This window comes from Tauraco erythrolophus, chromosome 4 (genome assembly GCF_009769465.1).
Source record: "Tauraco erythrolophus isolate bTauEry1 chromosome 4, bTauEry1.pri, whole genome shotgun sequence".
NCBI lineage: Eukaryota > Metazoa > Chordata > Aves > Musophagiformes > Musophagidae > Tauraco > Tauraco erythrolophus.
Window position 1 is genome coordinate 51,195,528 of NC_141468.1, and position 21,873 is coordinate 51,217,400.

General features: G+C 38.8%; 1 protein-coding gene across 1 annotated transcript in view; it reads right to left on the reverse strand.

Annotated features, from left to right (window-relative positions):
- POC1B (POC1 centriolar protein B) overlaps positions 1-21,873 on the reverse strand; it is a 60,495-nt gene that overhangs the window by 19,062 nt on the left and 19,560 nt on the right. The window contains 2 exon segments of the mRNA XM_086609987.1: positions 11,090-11,176; positions 21,162-21,314. Coding sequence (XP_086466113.1) covers positions 11,090-11,176; positions 21,162-21,314 — 240 coding nt within the window.

A 21,873-nucleotide genomic window follows, 5' to 3' on the forward strand; every position in this document is an offset into this window, starting at 1 on the left:
TTAGATTGGATCTAAGGAAGAAATTTTTCACTCCGAGGGTGGTGAGGCACTAGAACAGGTTGCCCAGAGAAGTTGTGGATGCCCCATCCCTGGAAGTGTTCAAGGCCAGGTAGGATGAGGCTTTGAGCAACCTGGTGTAGTGGAGGGTGTCCCTGCCCATGGCAAGGGGGTTGGAACTAGATGATCTTTAAGGTCCCTTCCAACCCTAACCATTCTATGATTCTATGATACTGGTTTATCTACAAATAGGTTAAAGATAATGTAATTAATTCTCTTAAAACTCTATGTCGAGAAAAAGGGTCTTGCACAACAATAAAAATACTGTAATAGTCAACTCAGAGCTGCACTGCAATGTCTATGCTTCAGGTATCTGATGTGCAGTGTGGAACTGATATCTTGGCATTCGGGAAGTACAATCTCCACGCAGTTAGAACACGCCAGAGGACAGCATCTCTCTCTCTCTCTCCCTAGCACCAACCCAAGCTGGAACAACCAGAGTCCCCTACTGTGAGGGGATTCAAACAAAAAAAAGGTACAGCTTTTCAGAACAGTGATGCCATGTATCTCCACTTACAATGTCACTCACACAGCTCTTACTTTTTTTTCCTTTTTTTTTTTTCCAAATGCTATTTCTTGCAAAATGCATAAGGGCAATGGAATTCAGAGTTTCTTTTCCAGAATAGCCTAATCACTAACAAAGGACTGCTGCTCACTTGCTTTCCTTTGATGCCATATACTTCCAGATTTTATTTTACAGTTCTTCAAATTCAAGCAGGAAAGATGGAGCTGGTTCCGTTCAGGTTCTGTCTCAGTTACCTGCTATTTAGGTTACATATATGCAAACAGAAGAAAGCAAGCTCAGTCCTCTTAAGAGTGAAAAACTGAATCCAACACACCTACTGCCTGAACAAAAGGAAGCCATCACTACCACCTACTTTGCTTATGTTTTCCCATTGCATCTTAAAGAAAGATGACATAACATCTATATACGTTATGGCACAGTCACATCGGATACATGGCTCAATAGACATCAGTCAACCTCAGTTAGGTTACAGCCAGCACTAATCTCCTACTTAACTTCCAAATATTTTTTTCGCATTATTTCCTTTATGCTGGTATTAGTGTTTGGATAGCGGAGGAGATTAGGGAATTTACTTGGACGGAATTAACCAGAGAAAAACAGTTAAGTTAAAATGACTGAAATCATCCTTTAGCATTGTACTACCCTATTTCTGACTCCAAAACTATTTTGGTGTAAGATACAAACCAAGATGCTTTCAGAGTTTTTCTACACTGAATATCTATCTGATCAAGGGACATTTTTGCCCCTGGTGCTGAATTTTATTTGAAAAGTCTCAGTATCATTTTAAGCAACCTATGTAATTTTTGGATCCGACTCAGTGTTTCCATTATCTCACATGAAGCAAGTAACTACATCTCTTACAGCAAACTAGATAGTAATGCAGCAAGGTTTGCAAGGAGAGATGTGTTGTATTAGAACAATTGATATATTTGGAAAACACTCAGGCAAGCTTTTAGGCAGAAAGCACCCTCTGGGTTTAGATATCACTGTAATCTAAGTGATAAATAGAATTTGCTAGCACTTGTTCAAGCACTGTCATTTAGGAAAAATATGAAGAGATTTAAAGAGTATTAAAGTGTTTGCTTTTGTAACCAACTTGCATTAACCATTTTGAACATCATATTGGTTATGTAGATATATATGTTTCAGTTCATATTCAAGGTTCTACCACACAGTTGCAACCATGCCGCACTAAACTTAGACTCCACTGGTATTTAAGAACAAAGGGTAATTCAAGGGCAGTGTTTTAGCTTTAATATCTTGTTTTCTGACATGCTTGATCTGTAGCACAGCCTTATTATCCAACCTAAGATAAACAAAACCTTGCAATCTTCTCTAAGAGTCACGCACTATGAACTAATCCAAACATTCCCTTGTTTCTCAGTCCCACAAAATGTGTGATCTCAGAATTATTAAAGTGCCGTTAATACTAAGAAGTTCAAAACTTAACTTATGCTACCAAATGAAAATAATCAAAACAGGTGTTTACAGAGTAAGAGCTACTGAATGCTAACTTCATTAAGTTCCATTAAGCTAAATGGCTCACAAATGGCATTTAGATCAGTAGTAAATCATCAACTAGGTCAGCAGGAAGCTCATTACAGACTGACAATCCCAGTGACAGAAACACTTTTCTACAAGTGCTATAGTAGTAATTTCCTGTGTGAAAGGCTTGCTGCCGTTCCTGCATTCCTCAGGGGACGCTTCTTCTCAGAGGATGTTACTCTTCCCCGGGAAGAGGAAGGAACCAGTTGTTATTGGATGTGTGGGCTGATAGCAGTCGGGCATTTTCTGCATGCCACAGAATCAGCTGTGAGAACTGTGAATACAGCTTAGATTCCCAGCCGAAGCAGGGGGAAACACTGCTTGGGCAGGCAAGGTCAGGGCGTACATGTACAGTATCTCAGGAAGTTGAAAGAGAAATAATACCTGGAACTTCCATTCCTCTAGCTCCCAGAAATGCGCTGATTTGCTAAAGGAACAATATACAGACACGGATCAACTTGAAAAGCATTCCTGAAACATTGCACCGTTGCCATGAATAAGACCCTATACAAAGCAAAATATTGCCAGTTCTATTGCCATCTATAGCAAACCAGTTGTTTTACAAAACAGCACCAGTAGTCCAGCAATAGCATCTGTTAATAACATCACTACTGGGCAAAGGCAACATAATGAAACAAACTGCCTTATGAGGAAACTGAAAACTGAAGCTTAACCTTTTATATGGGTATGGGGGGGAGGGGGGGAGTAGTCGTGGTGTAGATTTTTTTTCCTGTTAGGTCCCTTTCCTGCACTTCCTGTCCTACAGTAACTCAAGCTTCCCGTATGTGCTGTGACACTCTTAGAGCACAGGTCACCAGTAGTTAGTCTATGCCTAGCCCAGTATCAGTGAATTCAATGTCACATCCCACTGTCTTTTTCTTTAGTGGCAGCACTAATGCGTTTCCTTATTCTACCAACTGCCTATTTCCAAACTTGGTTAAAAAAAAAACAACTCTCCAACTATTTGATTCAAAAATTATTAGGAAGATGGGACAGAGACAGACAAATAAACAGTACAATCTCGTAAGGTACATTTCCCAAGAAAGCAGGCTAAAAATAGTATAGGAAATATTGTATTATTGCACTCTCTAGTGACCAAATTCAGAATTCTGTCTCCAATGAAAACTTGACTTTCTCTCAAGCTCCAGTTCCCTCAAAGAATATAAAGAAGCCTATTAAGGAACATCAAGACATTATTACCTAATTATGTAGTGGCACAACACATTTCCTGTTCTCTCCATGTAAGCCAGCAGTTACATGCTGTGTTTCTATAGCATCGCTGCAAAACGCAAAGGCCATTTAGACCATATTCTTCTTTTATTACAAATCTTGAGTTCACCTGCATGTATCTGATCTTTAAGTGTTATTTGACACTAGTAGTATCAAAGCATATTGCTTTTAAGATTAAGTACACAAATCTTTTCAAACATGCGTGCGCCTCTACAGAGGCTCAAAATGCAAGTTTAGAAAAATCACTGTTTAATACACCAAACAGTTCATCCTTTGGGCACTTATGAACAAAATGGCTCATCTTCTGTCACATACACCAAACCTTTGGAAAACCCCCAGCTGGGCAACAGAAGAGACTGTCTCTACTGCCTCATGGTTGTTCCAGATGGATTAGGTGTAGCCTCCAGAAGAGATGGGAGACTTTCCTTCCCTGAGAGAAGCTGAATGTGTTTAGCTGCAGAGCTATGGGGAAAAGGCAGTCTATGCTCTTCCCCCAGCCCCACACGCTGTACCTGCATAGCATCCACAGAGTAGAAAGGTCTGTGTGGAGGGTATTGTAAGCCAAGATGACACTAAAAAAAAAAAAAAAAAATCACCTGTCTAAGAGCAAGATTCGACAGAGAGGATTCATTTGCAAAGACACGAGACGAGAAGCTCTCGTCTTTGGTGGACGAGAAGCTTAATATGAGCCGGCAATGTGCTCTTGCGGCCCAGAAGACCAACCGCATCCTGGGCTGCATCAAGAGGAACGTGGCCAGCAGGTCCAGGGAGGTGATTCTGCCCCTCTACTCTGCCCTCGTGAGACCTCACCTGGAGTACTCCGTCCAGTTCTGGAGCCCCCAACATAAGAAGGACATGGACCAGTTGGAGAGGGTCCAGAGGAGGGCCACAAAGATGATAAGAGGGCTGGAGCACCTTTCCTATGAGGACAGGCTGAAAGAGTTGGGGCTGTTCAGCCTGGAGAAGAGGAGGCTCCGGGGTGACCTTATAGCGGTCTTCCAGTACCTCAAGGGGGCCCACAAGAAAGATGGGGAGAGGCTGTTCAGGAGAGCCTGTTGTGATAGGACAAGGGGTAATGGTTTTAAAATAGAGGGAGGTAGATTCAGATTGGATATTAGGAAAAAATTTTTTACCATGAGAGTTGTAGAACACTGGAACAGGTTGCCCAGAGAGGTGGTGGATGCTCCATCCCTGGAGACGTTCAAGGCCAGGTTGGACGAGGCCCTGAGCAACCTGATCTAGTTGGAGATATCCCTGTTCCTTGCAGAGGGGTTGGACTAGATGACCTTTGAAGGTCCCCTTCCAGCCCTAACCATTCTATGATTCTATGATTCTATGACACAAAAGTAGAGTTTAAAAATTCTTATTTTTATTCTGTGGCACTGAACACTTCTTAGTTTCTCTGTCTACAGCATTCATCCTATCTTTTTATAAGATCCAGCATCAGAGATTCAGAGCCTGTTTGAGATTTTTTGGTATGCTCACCTATGGAAAAGGTGCAGAGTTTTTACCTCAAAACTTTGGAGAAACAGGATCTCTTCATATTATTCCCTAGCTTCATTCTGTGTTTGTGATTTGGAGTTCAGATCATAGAGTTGGCAGTTTGTTCAAATATGTACTTACTGGTAATCAGAAGAATGGCAATATATGAAAAAATCCATAGCTATTCAGGGAGTGGCCTTTCTTATTTCTCTGTCTGGGAGCAAGGAAGGTAAGGTGATGGGAGAGACTGGGAAGTGTTCATTTTTATCAAAGCCTTTCTACTGGTAGGATCACTGATCAATGCAGAACCCAGTCTAATTAGCAACTGAGTTTTCAACAGGGAACACAAGCAGGACATTTTTCTCTTTTTCTGAGAGGACAATGATTCCAGACTTCCTTTCAAAGGGATAGTGCCAGAACTTTCCTTTGGTTGAGAAAAAACCAAAAAAAGAATATCACGCAATGATCGGAGTTTAAGTGAAAGGCTACATGTCCAAGGTTCCAAGAAAACTTGGTATCCATGAACTACAGAAAACTGTTGTGCTTTTGGATGAACTATAACAAGCAGTAAGGGCAACTACTGTGCACAGTGAAGTGCCATATGAGCTTTGCTCTACTGGCTGTTCCCTTCTGAATTAGATTCGAGCCCCAGAGGAGATGATCTATGCATAAAATTCCTTCTCTTTCCTTTCTTCCTTTTCTCCCACTCTTAACCTCACTGAAGACAGTTGGTGTTTATTTCCATGTGAGGCTGGAGCCAGGAAAGGATGTAAATCAGAATAAATTTGAAGCTGCAGGGTAAGGAAAATATACAGTGCTTTTAGTTTTTTAGATAAATTTTGTCATCCTCTTCTACAGGATTCTGGAGTTAAGCCATGCAAAGAAGACACATCACTCCAAGATCTTTTCAAAATAAGTTCCCATGAGGAAGAATAGTTGTGTAAGCCTTCAAGTACACAGAGATGGAAGAATAGATGCAAATTTTGCATTCATAATTCTGTCTTTGCAAAATACATGGGGTGTTTTCTAGGTTGGAGTTTTGTTTTTTTTCTGGTTGTACCCAAAATAAAGGCAGAAAAAATTGTGTCAAAAATACCTAAACCCTGAAATACATACTGGGGAAGCAATGCGTATAGGATAAATTGAGAGTACAGATACTTCCACTTTTTGCATCAAGACATTTATTACAAATGCAGTGCAGATAAACTAACAACATCTTACCTTGAGAAATAGAAGTTGCACATGCTTTTATTTGCTTTCACATATTTTACAAGTTGTGGGGGAGAATTTATTTGGTCACTTTCTATTTTAAAATATAGTATGTTCTTTTTGCTCCAAACAGGAACAATCTTTATCTTTCCCCTTTCAATAATTAATCCAGTCTTAGCTTCGTAGAAATCATACTGTAAATGAACAATAAACATGTCTTGTTTTCAGTATTAACTAGCACTGGAAGAGAAAGAACAGCAAACAACTCCCAGCCAGTGCAGACATTCTGACGTCCAGATTACAGTACATTGCTTTGCTTCCTCCAAATCCTGTTTACATGAGTAAGGTCAGGGGATGGAACATTAGAGAGCCTCTACTGTGATTTCCTGCTGCTGTCAGTAAAAACCACCGAGACATCATCAACTTTCCCTTGTTCCCAACAGCTTATCAGGGACCGGAGGTTACCGATGTATTGCCTTACAGACTTGAAAAACCCAACCTCCCTCAAAACTAAAAGTAAAAAATCAGAGGATGAAACAGGAGGATATAGTCTCAAAAGGAAACAAGACTTGCAGTTTTCCTTTTCAATAGTTCAGAAAACAAAAGCAATATTAAGCCACTTGACACACAGAGAAGGAGTGAGAGAGGCAGTAATGCTTTCAGAGTCTTTAATGAGATGGAAAGGAGAAAGAAACACCACCCCCAGTCCCCAAACCTTGACCCCAGTTCAGTGAACATTTTCAGTGTAAAAGGCTAGAATGCACCTCATTTTTAACAACTGCAACATATGAAGGCTCCTACCATTGGGAAAAATCAGGGCATTACGTAAATACCAGTTAGTTAAGCATACATAGCTTGGTTTTGTACTGGTTTCAGTAACACACAGGAGAATTGAATAAGTGAATCAAATACAAAGCTATTTGCCTTACAATAATAATACACGGACAGAAATTCTGAATGTTTTTGCAGTTAAGGTCCAAAAGAAAGCAGCTCCATACCAAAGATTACCCTGAAGTTTTTCCACTGACACAATAACCACATTCTTTTCTCTAAGTATACAAAGGAAGTTGCATCAGAGTGAATCTTAGATGAAAATAGGATTTTCGCTATGTTTAAGAACTGGCCTTACAGCTTTAAGTTAGAACATAAGCTGAAAAGATAAGGTGTTTAGAGTTCAGAGAGTTTAACAATTTAAGTGTTTTCTAGGAAAAATGCCTATGAGAACATTTGTACCTACATATCTTGGTTTAGTCTTTGAAGTAAGAAAATAAAAGTAAGTAAATTAAAAAAACCCACATAAGTAGGCATTTTAAGTGTGGAAGTTGTTATGGATTGTTGGCTTTGATGAGGCAACAAATTAAAATTCCTTGAAAAGAGGAGGAGGAGTGGGAAGAGAGATAATATCAGTATTTCCTCAGACAGATAAAGCTCAAAATACAAATGAATTGCTAAGAAAATATCTAAACACATATTTTAAATTCACAATAAAGAATCAAGAGTGTTCAATTTTTAAATATTTGTTTTTCAAATCTTCTCCAGGCAGACTGTTGTCAAGAATAGATGACAGTGATACTTAGCTGCACCTTAATTATCTGCAGTTGTGTGTCCTTGTTTGGGGCTTCTCAATACAAGACAGACATTGACATCCTGGAGCAAGTCCAGCAGAGGGTGAGCAAGATGGTGAGGAGGCTGAAACACATGATATACAAGAAAAGGCAGAGAACAAGGTTTGTTCAGCCTTAAAAAGAAGGATACAGGGAGATCTTACTGCCATCTCAAATATCGAATGGGTGGATAGAGAGAAGACAGAGACAGATACTTATTAGAGGACCACTATGATAGAATTAGAGGCAACGGACATGCTGGAACATTGGAAATTCTAGCTACTTGTTACGAAAAAAATATTTTCACCAGTCAAACACTAGAGCAAGCTGCCCAGAGAGGCAGTGAAATTTCCATCCTTACACATATTAACAAATGAACTGGACAAGGCCTTTAGGAACCTGATCCAAGTTTGTCTTGCTTTAACAGAGAGGTTAGATGAATTGACTCCAAACACCCCTCTCAACATAAACTGATCTATCATTTTTATTAACAAATTTTTACAGGAGGGAAGAAAAGGAATACCTTTGTGTTCTGCCACAAGTCATCTTAGGTAACATGCTATTCCTGCCCGTGTGACCAGCATGATAGGACACAGTTCCAACAACTGAAGAAGAGATTCTCTATAGGGGGAATACTTTCTCCTATTTGCTGGAGTAGCTTGAAATCTATGGGAGTTTGCTCAGTTAACATTAGGAATTTTGATAGCCATTCAACAAAACATTATGAGGTTTTGTATAGAATTCCAGTCTCCCTGAAGATATTTCAGGGAGCTTTAGGGAACTCATCACAGATCCTACAAAAGCTTCAATGCTGTTACCTATCCCAGAGGAGTCTGTCTTTAAATACTTGAGGCAGTGATCTGCGAAAGGCTGTATCTCTCTTCTTCAGTAGAAAAATTAAAGTAAATATGTTGATTAGCTACTTCCAGTGGTGCAGGAACTTGCCAAGGTGTTTTGTAAATAACCCTTAAAGCCCTGCAGTTTTACATGCATGATAAAGACATTGAACAAGAACCATTAAAGATACATGAGTGCAGAGTCCATTTTTCTCCCTACACATATCAGAAGGGCAGAAGAACTGCTTAAGCTAAAGCAAAACACTGCAAAAAGAATTAGAAGGTATAGACAGGACATTTGTAAGTTAACCTGGCAGCCTGATCAACGATTTCTAGTGATTTGAACAGCATTTTTCCAGTAGAAGTAGAACCAAAAAGCCATACGCAGCTTTAAGATGGGTCTTGACAAGTTTGCAGGAAAAAATAAAAGAAAAAAGCATACAATGATATTGTCTTTGATAACCAGCAGAAAAGGAGCAACCAGAGTGAGGTTGGAATCAGAGGGAGGGATGGCAGATGAGGATGCATTAGACTAGAGGTTGGGGAACCTCAAGTTAGAGGAGGATTAAAAAAAAAAATACACACACAAATAATGCACAAACACAGTAACATTCAAGTGAGGACAAACAGCATCAAAAGGAAATCGGGAAGTGAAGGTGGGATGGGAAGAAATCCAGCATCTACCCTTCTCCCTTTGATTTTTTTCATGAAGAACACATGAAGCCTCTATAGAAAGGGCCTCTACACATTAGAGAAATTGAGACAGCTTCAGATGAAAAAGGTCCACGTCACTGAGAACCAGAACCCTTTGGAAACAAGAGAAAGAGACTGGATGGCTGGCCTGATTAAGAAACTGGAAATAATTCCACAAACAACAGAAGCTGATAATGCAGCAGACAGATACTGGACAGGATGATGACAGTAAAAGATGAGTTGACACTAGAAAGTAAGGAGGACCAGATAGGTTACCAAAGTTTAGGAGAGTGTTACTTACTATGGGGGAGGAGAGATGCTAGAGAAAACATGCAAATGGTTTCTGGATTTGTGTCAATAGCCATGTGTCAGACAGTAGTTGTCCTTAAGGCTCTTGTCTGAGTTGTGTGGATACAGAAATGTTGCTAGATGGAAAACAGATGCATATGGTGAATAATGAGATACAGAAATGTAAAAATCAGTGATGAACAGGAGATCAAGATAATGGAAAAAACAAACAAAAAAAACAACATCATGATTACTGACACAGTCAAAAGGCATGAATTTTGAAGCAACATTTTTCTAATGAAGACTGTAAAGTCAGCCAGTCATCAAGAGGATGCTGTCTCTAGTGTGTCAATTTATTCCTACAAGTTGTGGCCATAAGGTTTTATAAACTGCTTTCCTATCAAAAGAATTAACAAAGGAGATTAAATGATTGGTAAATTTATAGGTATGTAGCAAAGAATTAGAGTGTAACCATACATTTGAAGCCTGTGATCAGTATTAAGATCAGGAAGTAATGAACACAGAGTATTTTAAAGTGATAGGTAGTCAATAAATTATATCCACCACAACCCACTGTCAAGCCTACTAAAGAGATTTCTGTAAGACTGCAAATTACTTTTCAGAGAAATTATCTTAAAGAACCATATTTCCATGGTAAAAACACAAAACAACTGCTAGACCTTAAAATATACAGAAATTATCATCTCTCAAATAAAAACTATATCATTATTTGTTTTGAAGAAAAAGTTTCTTTTAGACATCAACCTTTGTTTCATGATCTTCAATAAATGATCTTAAAGAATTTTACAGAGTACCTTCACAACATACCTTTTGATGAAGCATTCATGACAAAACAGAACAGCAGAAACCACACCTGCTCCCTATTCATGTGTAGTAACCCTTCAGCCACACAAACTCTTGTTATGGTAACTAAAATTGCTCAAGGTACAATTTATGCCTTCACAGGAACAGAATCAGAACTAAAAGAAATTCTCATTTTAAGCTAATTCTAGAACAGTACGTCTTTTAGATTTCATACCAGGAGAGCATATTTCTCCTCCTACGAAACTACCATTAAAACATTGCCTTCCTTTCCTCCCACATGCCATACCAATGTCATATGAAAAGCTAACACTAGAAGGATCTAATCCTATGATTCTCTCTTAAAATTTGTTCCTTTTTTTCTCCCAAAGAACTACTAGGTGCCTTTAAAGGAGAAAAATTAAAACATCACTTTTGGAATTCTATCAGTGAGGCAACTATTCCTTAGGTTTCCAATTATTTTTAGATAAAGACAGAGTTACAAGAACTGTTTGAGAATAAGCCACAAATTTTAACAGTAATATTTAGATATAATTAGGACGTGCTTATAATTAGCTTTTCTGCTTAGTGCATGGGTAAAATCACTAGTACAACATGAAAGCTTTGCTATTACACCATCTTCTGGTTAGTCTTGGGAACTGTGAAAGAAAGCTTGAGAAGTTAGGATACTGAGCTCTGAGCAGTTGACAGTTGTTAAAAAACTATTTTATTCATACAGACAAAAAGCACATGTCTGATAACATTAGTTTAAGCTATGCCCCATCTTTTTTCTTCCCCCTCACCAAAAGGCAACTTACTTGAGTACCGAAAGATGAAGAGGAACTAATCTCTATGACAGGTGGGTCAAGTGTTTGTGTATTAATCACATCAAAGGCAGGGTTGACCTGGTGAAAATGAATTAATAATATTATTATTTCAGCAGCAGTAGAGAAAGGGAAATAAGACTGAAATAAAAAGGACCATTTGCTGTATTAAGGCACCACTATTCACTAAGGACTGGAAAGAGGCTTTAAAATCTGTAAAGGTAGGATGGTACCCTCTGACTGTGTACAATGCAATCATATAATACAGAAAAAGAATCCAGGTATGTGTTTATTACAGAAATAGAATTTATACTTCACAAACACCCATCATCCAAAACTCAGAGGATTCCTACCACAAGAGGTGCAAGTATTAAGAAGTTAATTTTTATTGATTTGTCATACAACTGAAGTTACAAATGCTAGTTTGAATTGATTTACTAAGACAGCTAGCGCAAAACCTGCCCAAGGCTGAAGCCATGCAATTAACAGAGTGGTAAATGATGTTGCTGACATACCAAACAGTAGGAAGCATTCAGATAACTTTCCAACTCTGTAACTGTCACCTGCAGGTGCTTTTGAAAGTTTTACCATGTGCATAACAACTATAAGGGCTCCTGAAAGTTATCTTTGAGTTTTACTTTCCAGTGTCAATCACCTGTGGGCACAGTTGTAGGATGTATTTCCTATTCCTCCTTCCACCAGAAAAACTGTCCCACGCAGAAGTGGTGTACTGCCCTGGATAACTCTGGACTTGAGAGCTGCCTTCTAGCAATGATGCTCAATTAGCCTGTTACAGCCTAAGGGTAGCAGAAGCACTCTGTTTGGGGAGATTTCCATATACAACTATACAGCACTCCGTTTTTTGTTACACTGGTCCCCTGCCTGTTGTAATTTACTTAGGGCACATCCTCACTCACAATCTCATACTGCAGCTTGTAAGTCCTGCTACCATTCAGCTTGAGCTAGGATCAACGTAGCTGCAGCCACTCTGGCTTAGCCATGCATAGGAAGGTGTGCACCAAGCCAGTCCCAAGTTGCCTTACTGATGTGGGTACGTCATTAGCACCAAAGCTGAAAGTAAGCACGCACATAGCAACCCAGATTGGTCAGTTCCCAACGCACACTCAAGTTCCTCAGTCATCTATCACAACCAAACAGACTGCCTACATGCTTGTTTCTTACATGCCAATTCCAATTGTCAAAATAACTTGAAAAATCACTGCTGTGAAAAACAGGTAGGAGGTAACACTGAAATCTGTGATAAGTTAACCAGACAAACAAACCATGCTGGTCCTAAAACCACAGGAAAACCTGCTTTATACTAGGATGGTGCCAGGGGCTGATCATATGTGTCATCACAACATTTGCAATTTTGACTTCTTAATATCACATCTGGACTACTAATTTATTGTTGGTTACAGGAGTTAATCTATAACTTCAGCAGTGTTTTGCTAGTGTCCTTTCCTGAAAGTGAAGCATTAACAAAATATAAGAGAATATAAAGTCTGAGAAAGTTGCTGCTTTTATTTATCTTTTTGTTTCACCTGAGGATCAGAATGCCCTCCCTGTAAAATCTGTGTGCACATTTTCCCTACCACTGTACTATCTAGGTGTATCACAACCTAATACGTTTGCCCTCTCAGTGTGATGTATGGAAGTACTATTCTTACTATTTTATGAACCGACAAAATTCACAGAAAGACTAAATGACTTTCAAATCACCAAGAAGTCTGGTGTAGTACAGAGAAATGAACTCTCTTCTTTTCAGCTTTTTATCAGTAGTCCAACTGCAGCCTTATCAGAGACAGCATTAATTCCAACCATCTTAAAGTGGAAGAAACATAGAAAAAAACATAAAGTCACACTTGCCTAGTGACAGGGTTATATTTTAGTTGCTGGAAGTTTGTTAGATACAAGGGCCATTTTATTTTGCCTTTTCAAGGAGAAAGAGCCTACCATTTCACCTGAAGACTGGCAAAACTCTGGCTCAACCACAGCTGCTCACTTAGTAACAGCTTCAGCACAATTTCCACAAGCAAAAAAACCCCTGATGCCAGGGTCCTTGTATCAGCATATAGGCTTTAGGTCAGAGATCCGTGATTTTTTTAAGTAGCTAGAATGAGATCTTAAAGCTAGAACTACTAGCCAGGGAAGGCAGGCAATAGCATCTTGTACTGCTTGAAGCCTTTTCATTCAGTTCATTTGCATTTCCATAACTTACATGCAGAAATTTAGGTTAAAACTAATAGAAGTACAATCTTCCTCAGTAAAGGTGGGGGGAGGATGAAGATGAACAAAGTTTAGTAGTAATTTAGAAGGTAAAAAGACATTTAAATACAGATGTTGCCTCATTTTTCAAGCTGAAAGTGATCCTCACACATTGCAGCACTCAAATCAGAGAAGACAAGCCTTAAAGGGAGATCTTAACTCTGTTTTTAAGCTAGTTCACTTTTCTGACTAGCAGTGCTTAGCTCTTTCTTGCATTCAGTTTCAGCAAGTCACTCTTCATCCATGAGCTATTTTTTGTACGTACTCTATCTTTTAATTCAGATTATAGTGGTATCAATTGAGAATGAGCTATCTAGAGGCAATCAGGAAAATCTGTCCTGTTACAGAGCCATCAGAGCTGATAAATTAAAATTCTTCCTCAGTTTGTAGATATTAGGATCAAGTCTTGTTTTCTTCCGTTTTGTCAAACGGACTTGGAAGAAAGAAAGGGAAAAAGGAGAACCAAAGTCACGGTTCAAGTAATAACTTTCCATTTATCTGAGAGTTCTAGCATTTTAACCAGATTTCTCCTTTAGTTTCTCCTCTACAGAAGCTTGATTAATGAAAGTTTCCTCTGTATATAGTTCTGCTTATGACTTTCAGTAATACGATGAGGAAGAGAGTAACTGCAAATTTCACTTTTTTCCTCCTTATATATACCCTGTCTATTTAGATTAAACAAACAACAGGTATTGTCCTAAAGGACATTTGTTTAGTGCCCAGCATAACCAGGGTCATTTGCATCTGGCCTTCAGTCAGTCCTGAAATAAATATGTTACCTGAGTGTCAATCATATTACTGGCAGCTGAGCTTAAAGTCTTTTTGACATGTATCATTTTGGCACTGAAGAGAGGACAATGCACCTGTACAACTCTGCAGAAGGACAGCAGGTGTCTATCACCTACCAATACTCTAATGTAGAGGAGCTACTGTAATATTATTACTAATAGCTCTTGAAACAGCTTCTTTGAGATAATATCTCCTTGTTATGTACATCAGAGATTGTAGAATGAGTTACATGCTTTTCTTGATATGGGTTTGCTAAATAAATGGTATGATGACGCTAAGAAAATATGCTCTTTATGTGGAACTGTCACATCCTGGCACTGGAATGAAAGTCTCCACTGCACATAGTTCTGCTTACCTCTACTGGAGACAAGGGGAGGATGAGGGGCATTGCAAACACTGACTAGGGTTGCAGGAATTGGCATAGGCCATATTAAGAGATCTCTCTCTCTCTCTTTCTCTCTCTCCAGCAAAGCGTGTAAAGAACAAAGCACAAAAACAGGAAGGCTGTAGCCAAACCCTTTTTTGCAAATATTTGTGTTTAATATTGCACTAAAAAATAATGAGGTAATAGAATGAAGCTAAAAGTCAAAGTTTCAAATTACTTGACGTTTCCTGACAAGGTGATGTAGTTAGCTGTTAAATAATCTCACCAAACATACCCAGAAAAACTTAACTTTAGAAAATAAGAAAGAAAAAACCAGAACACTAAAAAGCAAGGTAGAGAGAACTGTCATGTATTAAAAGTTTTAAAAAATACCCTTCAAAAGCTTTCCATTATCTGGTAAACTGATACATAAGTATTTTCATTATTATCTTCTAACATGATGATACCGTTATTACATTTTGATCCATAGCAAATGAAAATATATTTTAAGGAAGGTTTCTACACAATCTTCCATGTAAGGAATTAGAGATTTCTAAATACTGAAGAGGAATAAAACCAAAGTATATTATTTTTAAAAAGTGAGAGACAGGAATTAGGATCACTGCTTAGGACTTAGGACAGAGAACTAGGGGAGGAACAAAAGAAGCAGGCCCAAATAAGTATGTGATTCTCAGTCATACACTTTAAGAAAATGATTAGCCCGTATAGGTATCCCTCTGTTGATTTTAACAAAGTGTATCCAATCTCAAAAAAACACCTCACCTTTCACTTGATTTTTCTAATTAATACATTTCATAAGACATTAGTGTTACATCAAAAACAAAATTAATAAAATTAAAAGATAAAGTTTTAAATTAGTCACACAAAGTGTTTCCTAGGAAGTGATGTAGCTAGCTGTGAAATAGTCTCTCCCAACACACCAAGAAAAAATTTAGCTTTCAATTTGATTGAACGCTGCTCTTTATGTTAGACTGGAGCCCTCAAGCCAAGCAAGCCATATATTCTTATTTCTACTGCCACCTAGTGTATATTTGGATTTCCTTCATCTAAGAAAATATTTCCAACTGAAATTACCTTGAAAAATTTTAAGATGAAACTAAATCAACAGCAGATTTTCATGCCTAAGATATAAACTCTACACATCTTAATGTGTTTAAACTTCAATGCTACGTTTTTAAAGGAAACTGTTATTTCTACGTTCCATCCACTTTAAAGAGGTCTCTAGTATATGAAAGATTAATTATGTAAAAACATGGGAAATTCGGAAATACAACCGTCACCAAGTGGAATGCATTTCTTTTTGTATATTGCACTAAAACTGCATTACCAATTAAACATACTATTTTCAAACATCTCCAAAAGCTCCTTATCTCAAAAGGAGACAATGACTGGGATTTATCTCAGCTAAATTTAGGCAGACGGCTAGACACCTGTATTTGAGCTGGTCACCCAAGATTACCTCTATGGTCAATGGAAAAAAAGTAGGTGCCTTCAGAGAACAAGTCATTTGCTTACATTTCTAAATTGTCTGAATAACTGTAATGATTTTAAGCTTTAAATCTCTACTTACTTGAATATTCAAGAATCCCATTGATCAGTGCAGTTGGAGAACAGCTGTAAAGATTTATAAGTCAAGAACATAAAACTCAGCACTGTGTTAAAATTCAGGCTACTGCTGATCTGAAGAAGAGGAGATATAGGTAAGGAATTTCTTGTAAGAGTTAATTATGCTTCGGAAAGTAGGTATGGAGAGAGAAGAAAACTAGAGAAGGCATCTTAAATATTTCTGGTTCTGTGTATAGCTTTGAAGAGTAAGAACAAGTTCTGGGACAAGATGAAAGTACACACAAGCTCCATGTTTCAGTTGCTATCCTGAAGGCAAAATACCAGGGAATACCTGCAATTCTTAATGCCCTGGTGTAAGCTGTTTTCTTCAAAAAAGCATTTCCAACTGGTGACGCATGAAAACACTATAACTGTCTCTTTGCTCAGAATTTATTCAACTGGGTTCAGAGCCAGCTCCATTTTGTGTGCATGGTTCATTTACTCAGGACCATGTTCTGGAATAGCAGGGACCTTGCCACATTGAGGCAAGCAGGGATAGAGAAGCAACAACTATCCAAAAGCAGTAAGAAACTTGGAGAGGCATGAAACATTAGGAATTAAGAAAGCATCAACAGAATTACTTCCCTCTTGAGTTTTACCTGTACATCTGTTGAACTTTTTGTATTCTACTACTTTGAGTTTTATCCTAAGGCAATCCATCTTCATTCCTGCTATAGAGGGGACTAAACTTGATTAGCTCAGCATAACTCACAGCAATGTATTGTAACACATCTCAAGTGTCCAGATGACATTGTAGTGGCTTGTAGCAAACCTTAAAAAGGTCATCTATACTTTTAAATATCCCATGTTTGAGCTGCCTCCTCTGCCTGCCTGTAACTCTCGCATATGTTACCAAGTCTCTTACAAGTATCGTTACTTCAGTGTAGTTAAGATCAATCATCTTCCCCCGTTTCTCATGAAAAAGAAAATGAACAGAAATCAAGCCATTCTGCATTTTGTCTGAGGTGCAGATCAGATATTAGGAAAAACTGTGTCATTACAATTGCTGCACAGTAGTGGAACAGATCACCCAGAGAGACTGGGGAAGCTTCATCGATTTTCAAGGCCCCCTGACTAGACAAAGCCATGGCTGACTTGATGTACTATTAGCAACAAGACTAGATGACCTCAAAAAGCTCCCTCTGACATGTCTGTGATTCAATTCCTCCTTCCCCTGGTATATCAGAAACATGATGAGCCATAGAAAGATCCGGTTGGTGTTGCAGTGGAACTGTCTAAAATTCTCTCTATTGCCTGTTGTTATAAAGAGGTTGGGATGTTAAAAAAAAATATTGGAAAAAATGTGGGTTTTTTAATTGAAGAGAGACAAAAATCAGAAACATTTCAACCATAGTTAGTGCCACTAAAACGTGTTACTACAGGTAGTAACCTGATACTAGCTTTGTCTGGATAAATTATGTCTCTGTCCAGATGGTGAAGTCTGTTCTTCCTCACTGCAACAAAACAACATAATTTTTGTTGAGACAGATAAGAAGGTCAGTAAAAAAGGAAGAGACATATGGAGCAACATAACTTGATAACTTCACTTTAACACTGTTCACACTATTATATTATTACATTAATTCTGAAAACAAGATGTGATTATAATTATTATTATTAATTTACAAACAAAAATATAGTACATTACAGTAGTATCAGTTTTGTTGAATCTATCAGTCACTGTTCTGTCTCAAAAAATGTAGTATACTGCATGTTATTTGAGAGCAAGATATTCTACAATAATGTGATATCAATAGCAAACTAAACATAGCAACCTTATTCTTAAAATTCTGAAGTCAGGTCAGAAAAGATACCACAAGAGTCCAGAATTTTGCTACGACAAATAACAAAGCCATAAAGCCTTCTTACTACTAGGGAACAGCTAATCCAAAAGCCTAAGCTACTACAAATGTTACAAGCATGCAGAAATGCAGATATCAAATTAAGTTAAATCTGCCAAAGCTAGCTGATAAATAATTTCTTGATATTCAACTACCAAGTTTCCTTTATGTGTCCTTTCAGTGTCAGTAAGGAGGTGCTTCCTAGTGTTAGTTTTACCCTAGCCTGAACTCACTAATGGTTTTCCAGAGGTCCTTAATTACCTGGGACCAGGCAGCGGGGAAGAGGAAAAAAATTTTGAAAGTTGCCTTAGAATATTTATACTTTTGCCAAGTATCTGAGCAGAAGTAGTCTGGAAAAATTGACCTGAAAAGAAAGCAACTGAACCCTGCAGCTAAAAGCTACTGTGTTTGTTTAGAGTGTGTTATAACTGCATGCAATTTGAACAGGTCTGGAAGCAAACTCTTGATGCAGCAAGAGTGGTTTAAATCTGCTGGCAAATGCTGTGATTGAGTTTGTTCCAGCGCTGACTACATATACTAAAGGCTACTACCAGTAAACTTAACTTCATTGACCTTACGATGAATATGACAGTCTGGTAGAGAATTTTGCTTAAGAAGCTTTTCATCCATGCAGTTCTCCTGCTCTTGTTCTGATCAAAATGCTAAGCATCAGAAAGCTTCACATCCAACTTGACAACACAAGCAGACACATGAGAATATTTAGTGATGGGTTCTATCAGGGTTTCCCTTCTTATCAAGCTATTTATCTTTATACTACTCATATTGCATACACATACACAAAGAAAAAGCTTAATATCCTCAAATCTCAATGTTTTAAAAGTCTGAGCAGGAAACAAATGCCCTGGCATCAGTATCTGCATTTTATATGAACAAAAACAGGTAATGGTGAATTTCTATAGGACCCTATTAGCATATAACAGCAACCAAAAATTTCCTAGATTTAGATCAGATACAGCTCTTGGACATCAGAGGGATCTGGAGAATACCAAAGAAGAGATAAAAGTATAAGTAATCACCATGCAGAAGCCAGCCAGATCTACCGAGGACAGTTGCTGGGGTTTTAGCACAAGGAACGATCTTGTCTAAGGCATAGTACTGTTTATCATTTTAGCATAGCTTTCAGACAATCTGACAAACACAGGATTTTCCAAATACTGACAGAATATTTGACATTTCACTTTGGTTCCCTAATTCCCAATACTTCCAAGGGTTGTTGATAGAAGGTTTGACAGTAAAGCAGCTGTAGAATGAAGTTACCAGGAAATTAGACTATACAGACCTACTACTCTATAGTGACATAAAACACACCACTAGCCCAGAAAGGCTTTCTAAACTTTTAGATACATATCAAGATCTTCTCACAATACCTAAAGGTCTTGAAAAGAGGGACAACTAATCCATGATTTGGTGAACTACAGAACAATCAGTCTTACCTCTGTGCCCAGCAAGATCAAGGAGCAGATCCTCCCGGAAACTATGCTAAGGCACATGGAAAAGAAGGAGGTGACTGCTAACAACCAACATGGCTTCACTAAGGGCAAATCGTGCCTGACTAATTTGGTGGTCTTCTACAATGGGGTTACAGCATTGATGGATAAGGAAAGAGCAAACATCATCATCTATCTGGACTTGTTCAAAGCATTTGACATTGTCGCACATGACATCTTTGTCTCTAAAGTGGAGAGACACAGATTTGATGGATGGACCACTCAGTGGATAAGGAATTGGCTGGATGGTCGCACTCAAAGAATTGTGGTCAATGGCTCAATGTCCAAGTGGAGACCAGTGATGAGTGGTGTTCCTCAGGGGTCAGTACTGGGGCCGGTGCCGTTTCACATCTTCGTCGGTGACATGGACAGTGAGATCGAGGGCATCCTCAGCAAGTTTGCTGACGATACCAAGTTGTGTGGGGTGGTTGATACATCGAAGGGAAGGGATGCCATCCAGAGGGACCTTGACAGGCTGGAGAGGTGGGCCTGTGAGAATCTCATGAAGTTCAACAAGGCCAAGTGCAAGGTCCTGCACATGGGTCAGGAAAATCCCAAGCACAAGTACAGGCTGGGCTGAGAATGGATTGAGAGCAGCCCAGAGGAAAAGGACTTGGGAGTGCTGGTGGATGAGAAGCTCAACATGAGCCGGCAATGTGCGCTTGCAGCCCAGAAAGCAAACCATATCCTGGGCTGCATCAAAAGTGTGGCCAGCAGTTTGAGGGAGGTGATTCTACCCCTCTACTCTGCTCTCGTGAGACGCCACCTGGAATACTGTGTTCAGCTCTGGAGTCCCCAACACAAGAAGGACATGGAGCTACTGGAGCGAGTCCAGAGGAGGGCCACGAAGATGATCCAAGGGCTGGAACACCTCTCCTATGAACACAGGCCAAGAGAGTTGGGGCTGTTCAGCCTGAAGAAGAGAAGGCTCAGGGGTGATCTTATTGCAGCCTTCCAGTACTGAAAGAGGACCTACAGGAAAGCTGGGGAGGGACTTTTTACAAGGGTATGTAGTGATAGGACAAGGGGCAATGGCTTTAAACTGAAAGAGGATAGATTTACATTAAATATAAGGAAGAAATTTTTTACATTGAGGGTGGTGAGGCACTAGAATAAGTTGCCCAGAGAAGCTGTGGCTGCCTCATCTCTGGGAGTGTTCAAGGCCAGGCTGGACGAGGCTTTGAGCAATCTGGTCTAGTGGAGAGTGTCCCTGTACACGGCAGGGGCGTTGGTACTAGATGATCTTTGAGGTCCCTTCCAACCCTAACCATTTTATGATTCTATTTGACTTTCAGTAATAACACCACCTTGTCCTGCTTATAATGATATATTTTGAGTAGCATCCTAAAGCTCATTGAAAATTCACATATCTTCTGCAACAGTTTGCCGTGTTACTTGATCAGAAACCAGATATCGCCTATGTTTTGTTTTAACCAGGTGTAGAGCACAGGCTTACACAAGAAGCATGAAAGGAATTCATCAGGATAAATCTGACAGCATCAGCAAGCCTAGTAACCTTAATGTGGATTCATAAGCTATGGTTACTTCCAAGGTGTTATAATAACAAAAAGCTCTCTGGTATACATAGAAGACATTTAACTATAAATTTTAGGCAGCTAATGTTTACAAAAGCTTCTGGTTTCCTGTATTACAGTACTTATTGCACTCACCTCAACTGACTGAAGCTTTTCATCATGGAGATGAGGTGACCTCGGGTAAATATCAAGAAGATGAGGAGGATCATCAATATGTGTTCTTCTAACATGGTGTTTAAGAACTTCTTTATAATCAAATGAATCAAAGTTGGTTTTCCATAGTAATACCTGTAAGAAGCCATCACATCAGTAACAACTTGAAGCCTATTCGATGTCCAAAACATAACTGTTCAGTGAAGTCTGTTATTACTAACAGATCGCGACATCAGAATGAGCCTGCTGTCATCACTTAGTCTGATCTCTTCTACAACACAGGCACTTCCCCAGAGTATCTCATACTCCAAGTCTAATAGATGTGGTTTAATCTATTTTAAAAAAAAAAAAAAAAGAGATGTCTCGATAATCATAAACCAAAGCAATTTTCTGTCCCACTGGACTGTGAATGTGCTAAGTTATTTTCTGCCATATCAAGGGGCCATATGCCATCACATTTCTGTCCTCTATAAAGGCTTTCAGTTCAAATGAGAAAGTTTGAGCGGATAAGAGTTCCGCAACTCTAAAGCACCTGGTTTCAGTGTTTTAGCAACAGGAATTCGTTTTCTGAATCTTGTCCAATTACATTCACAGGAGAGGAAAAAAAAACGAAAAACAAAACCACAACAACAAACAACCCAACAGTTACACGCTGGCCAAATGCAGAAGTAAGGTAGTAGAAGGCAGAGGCAAG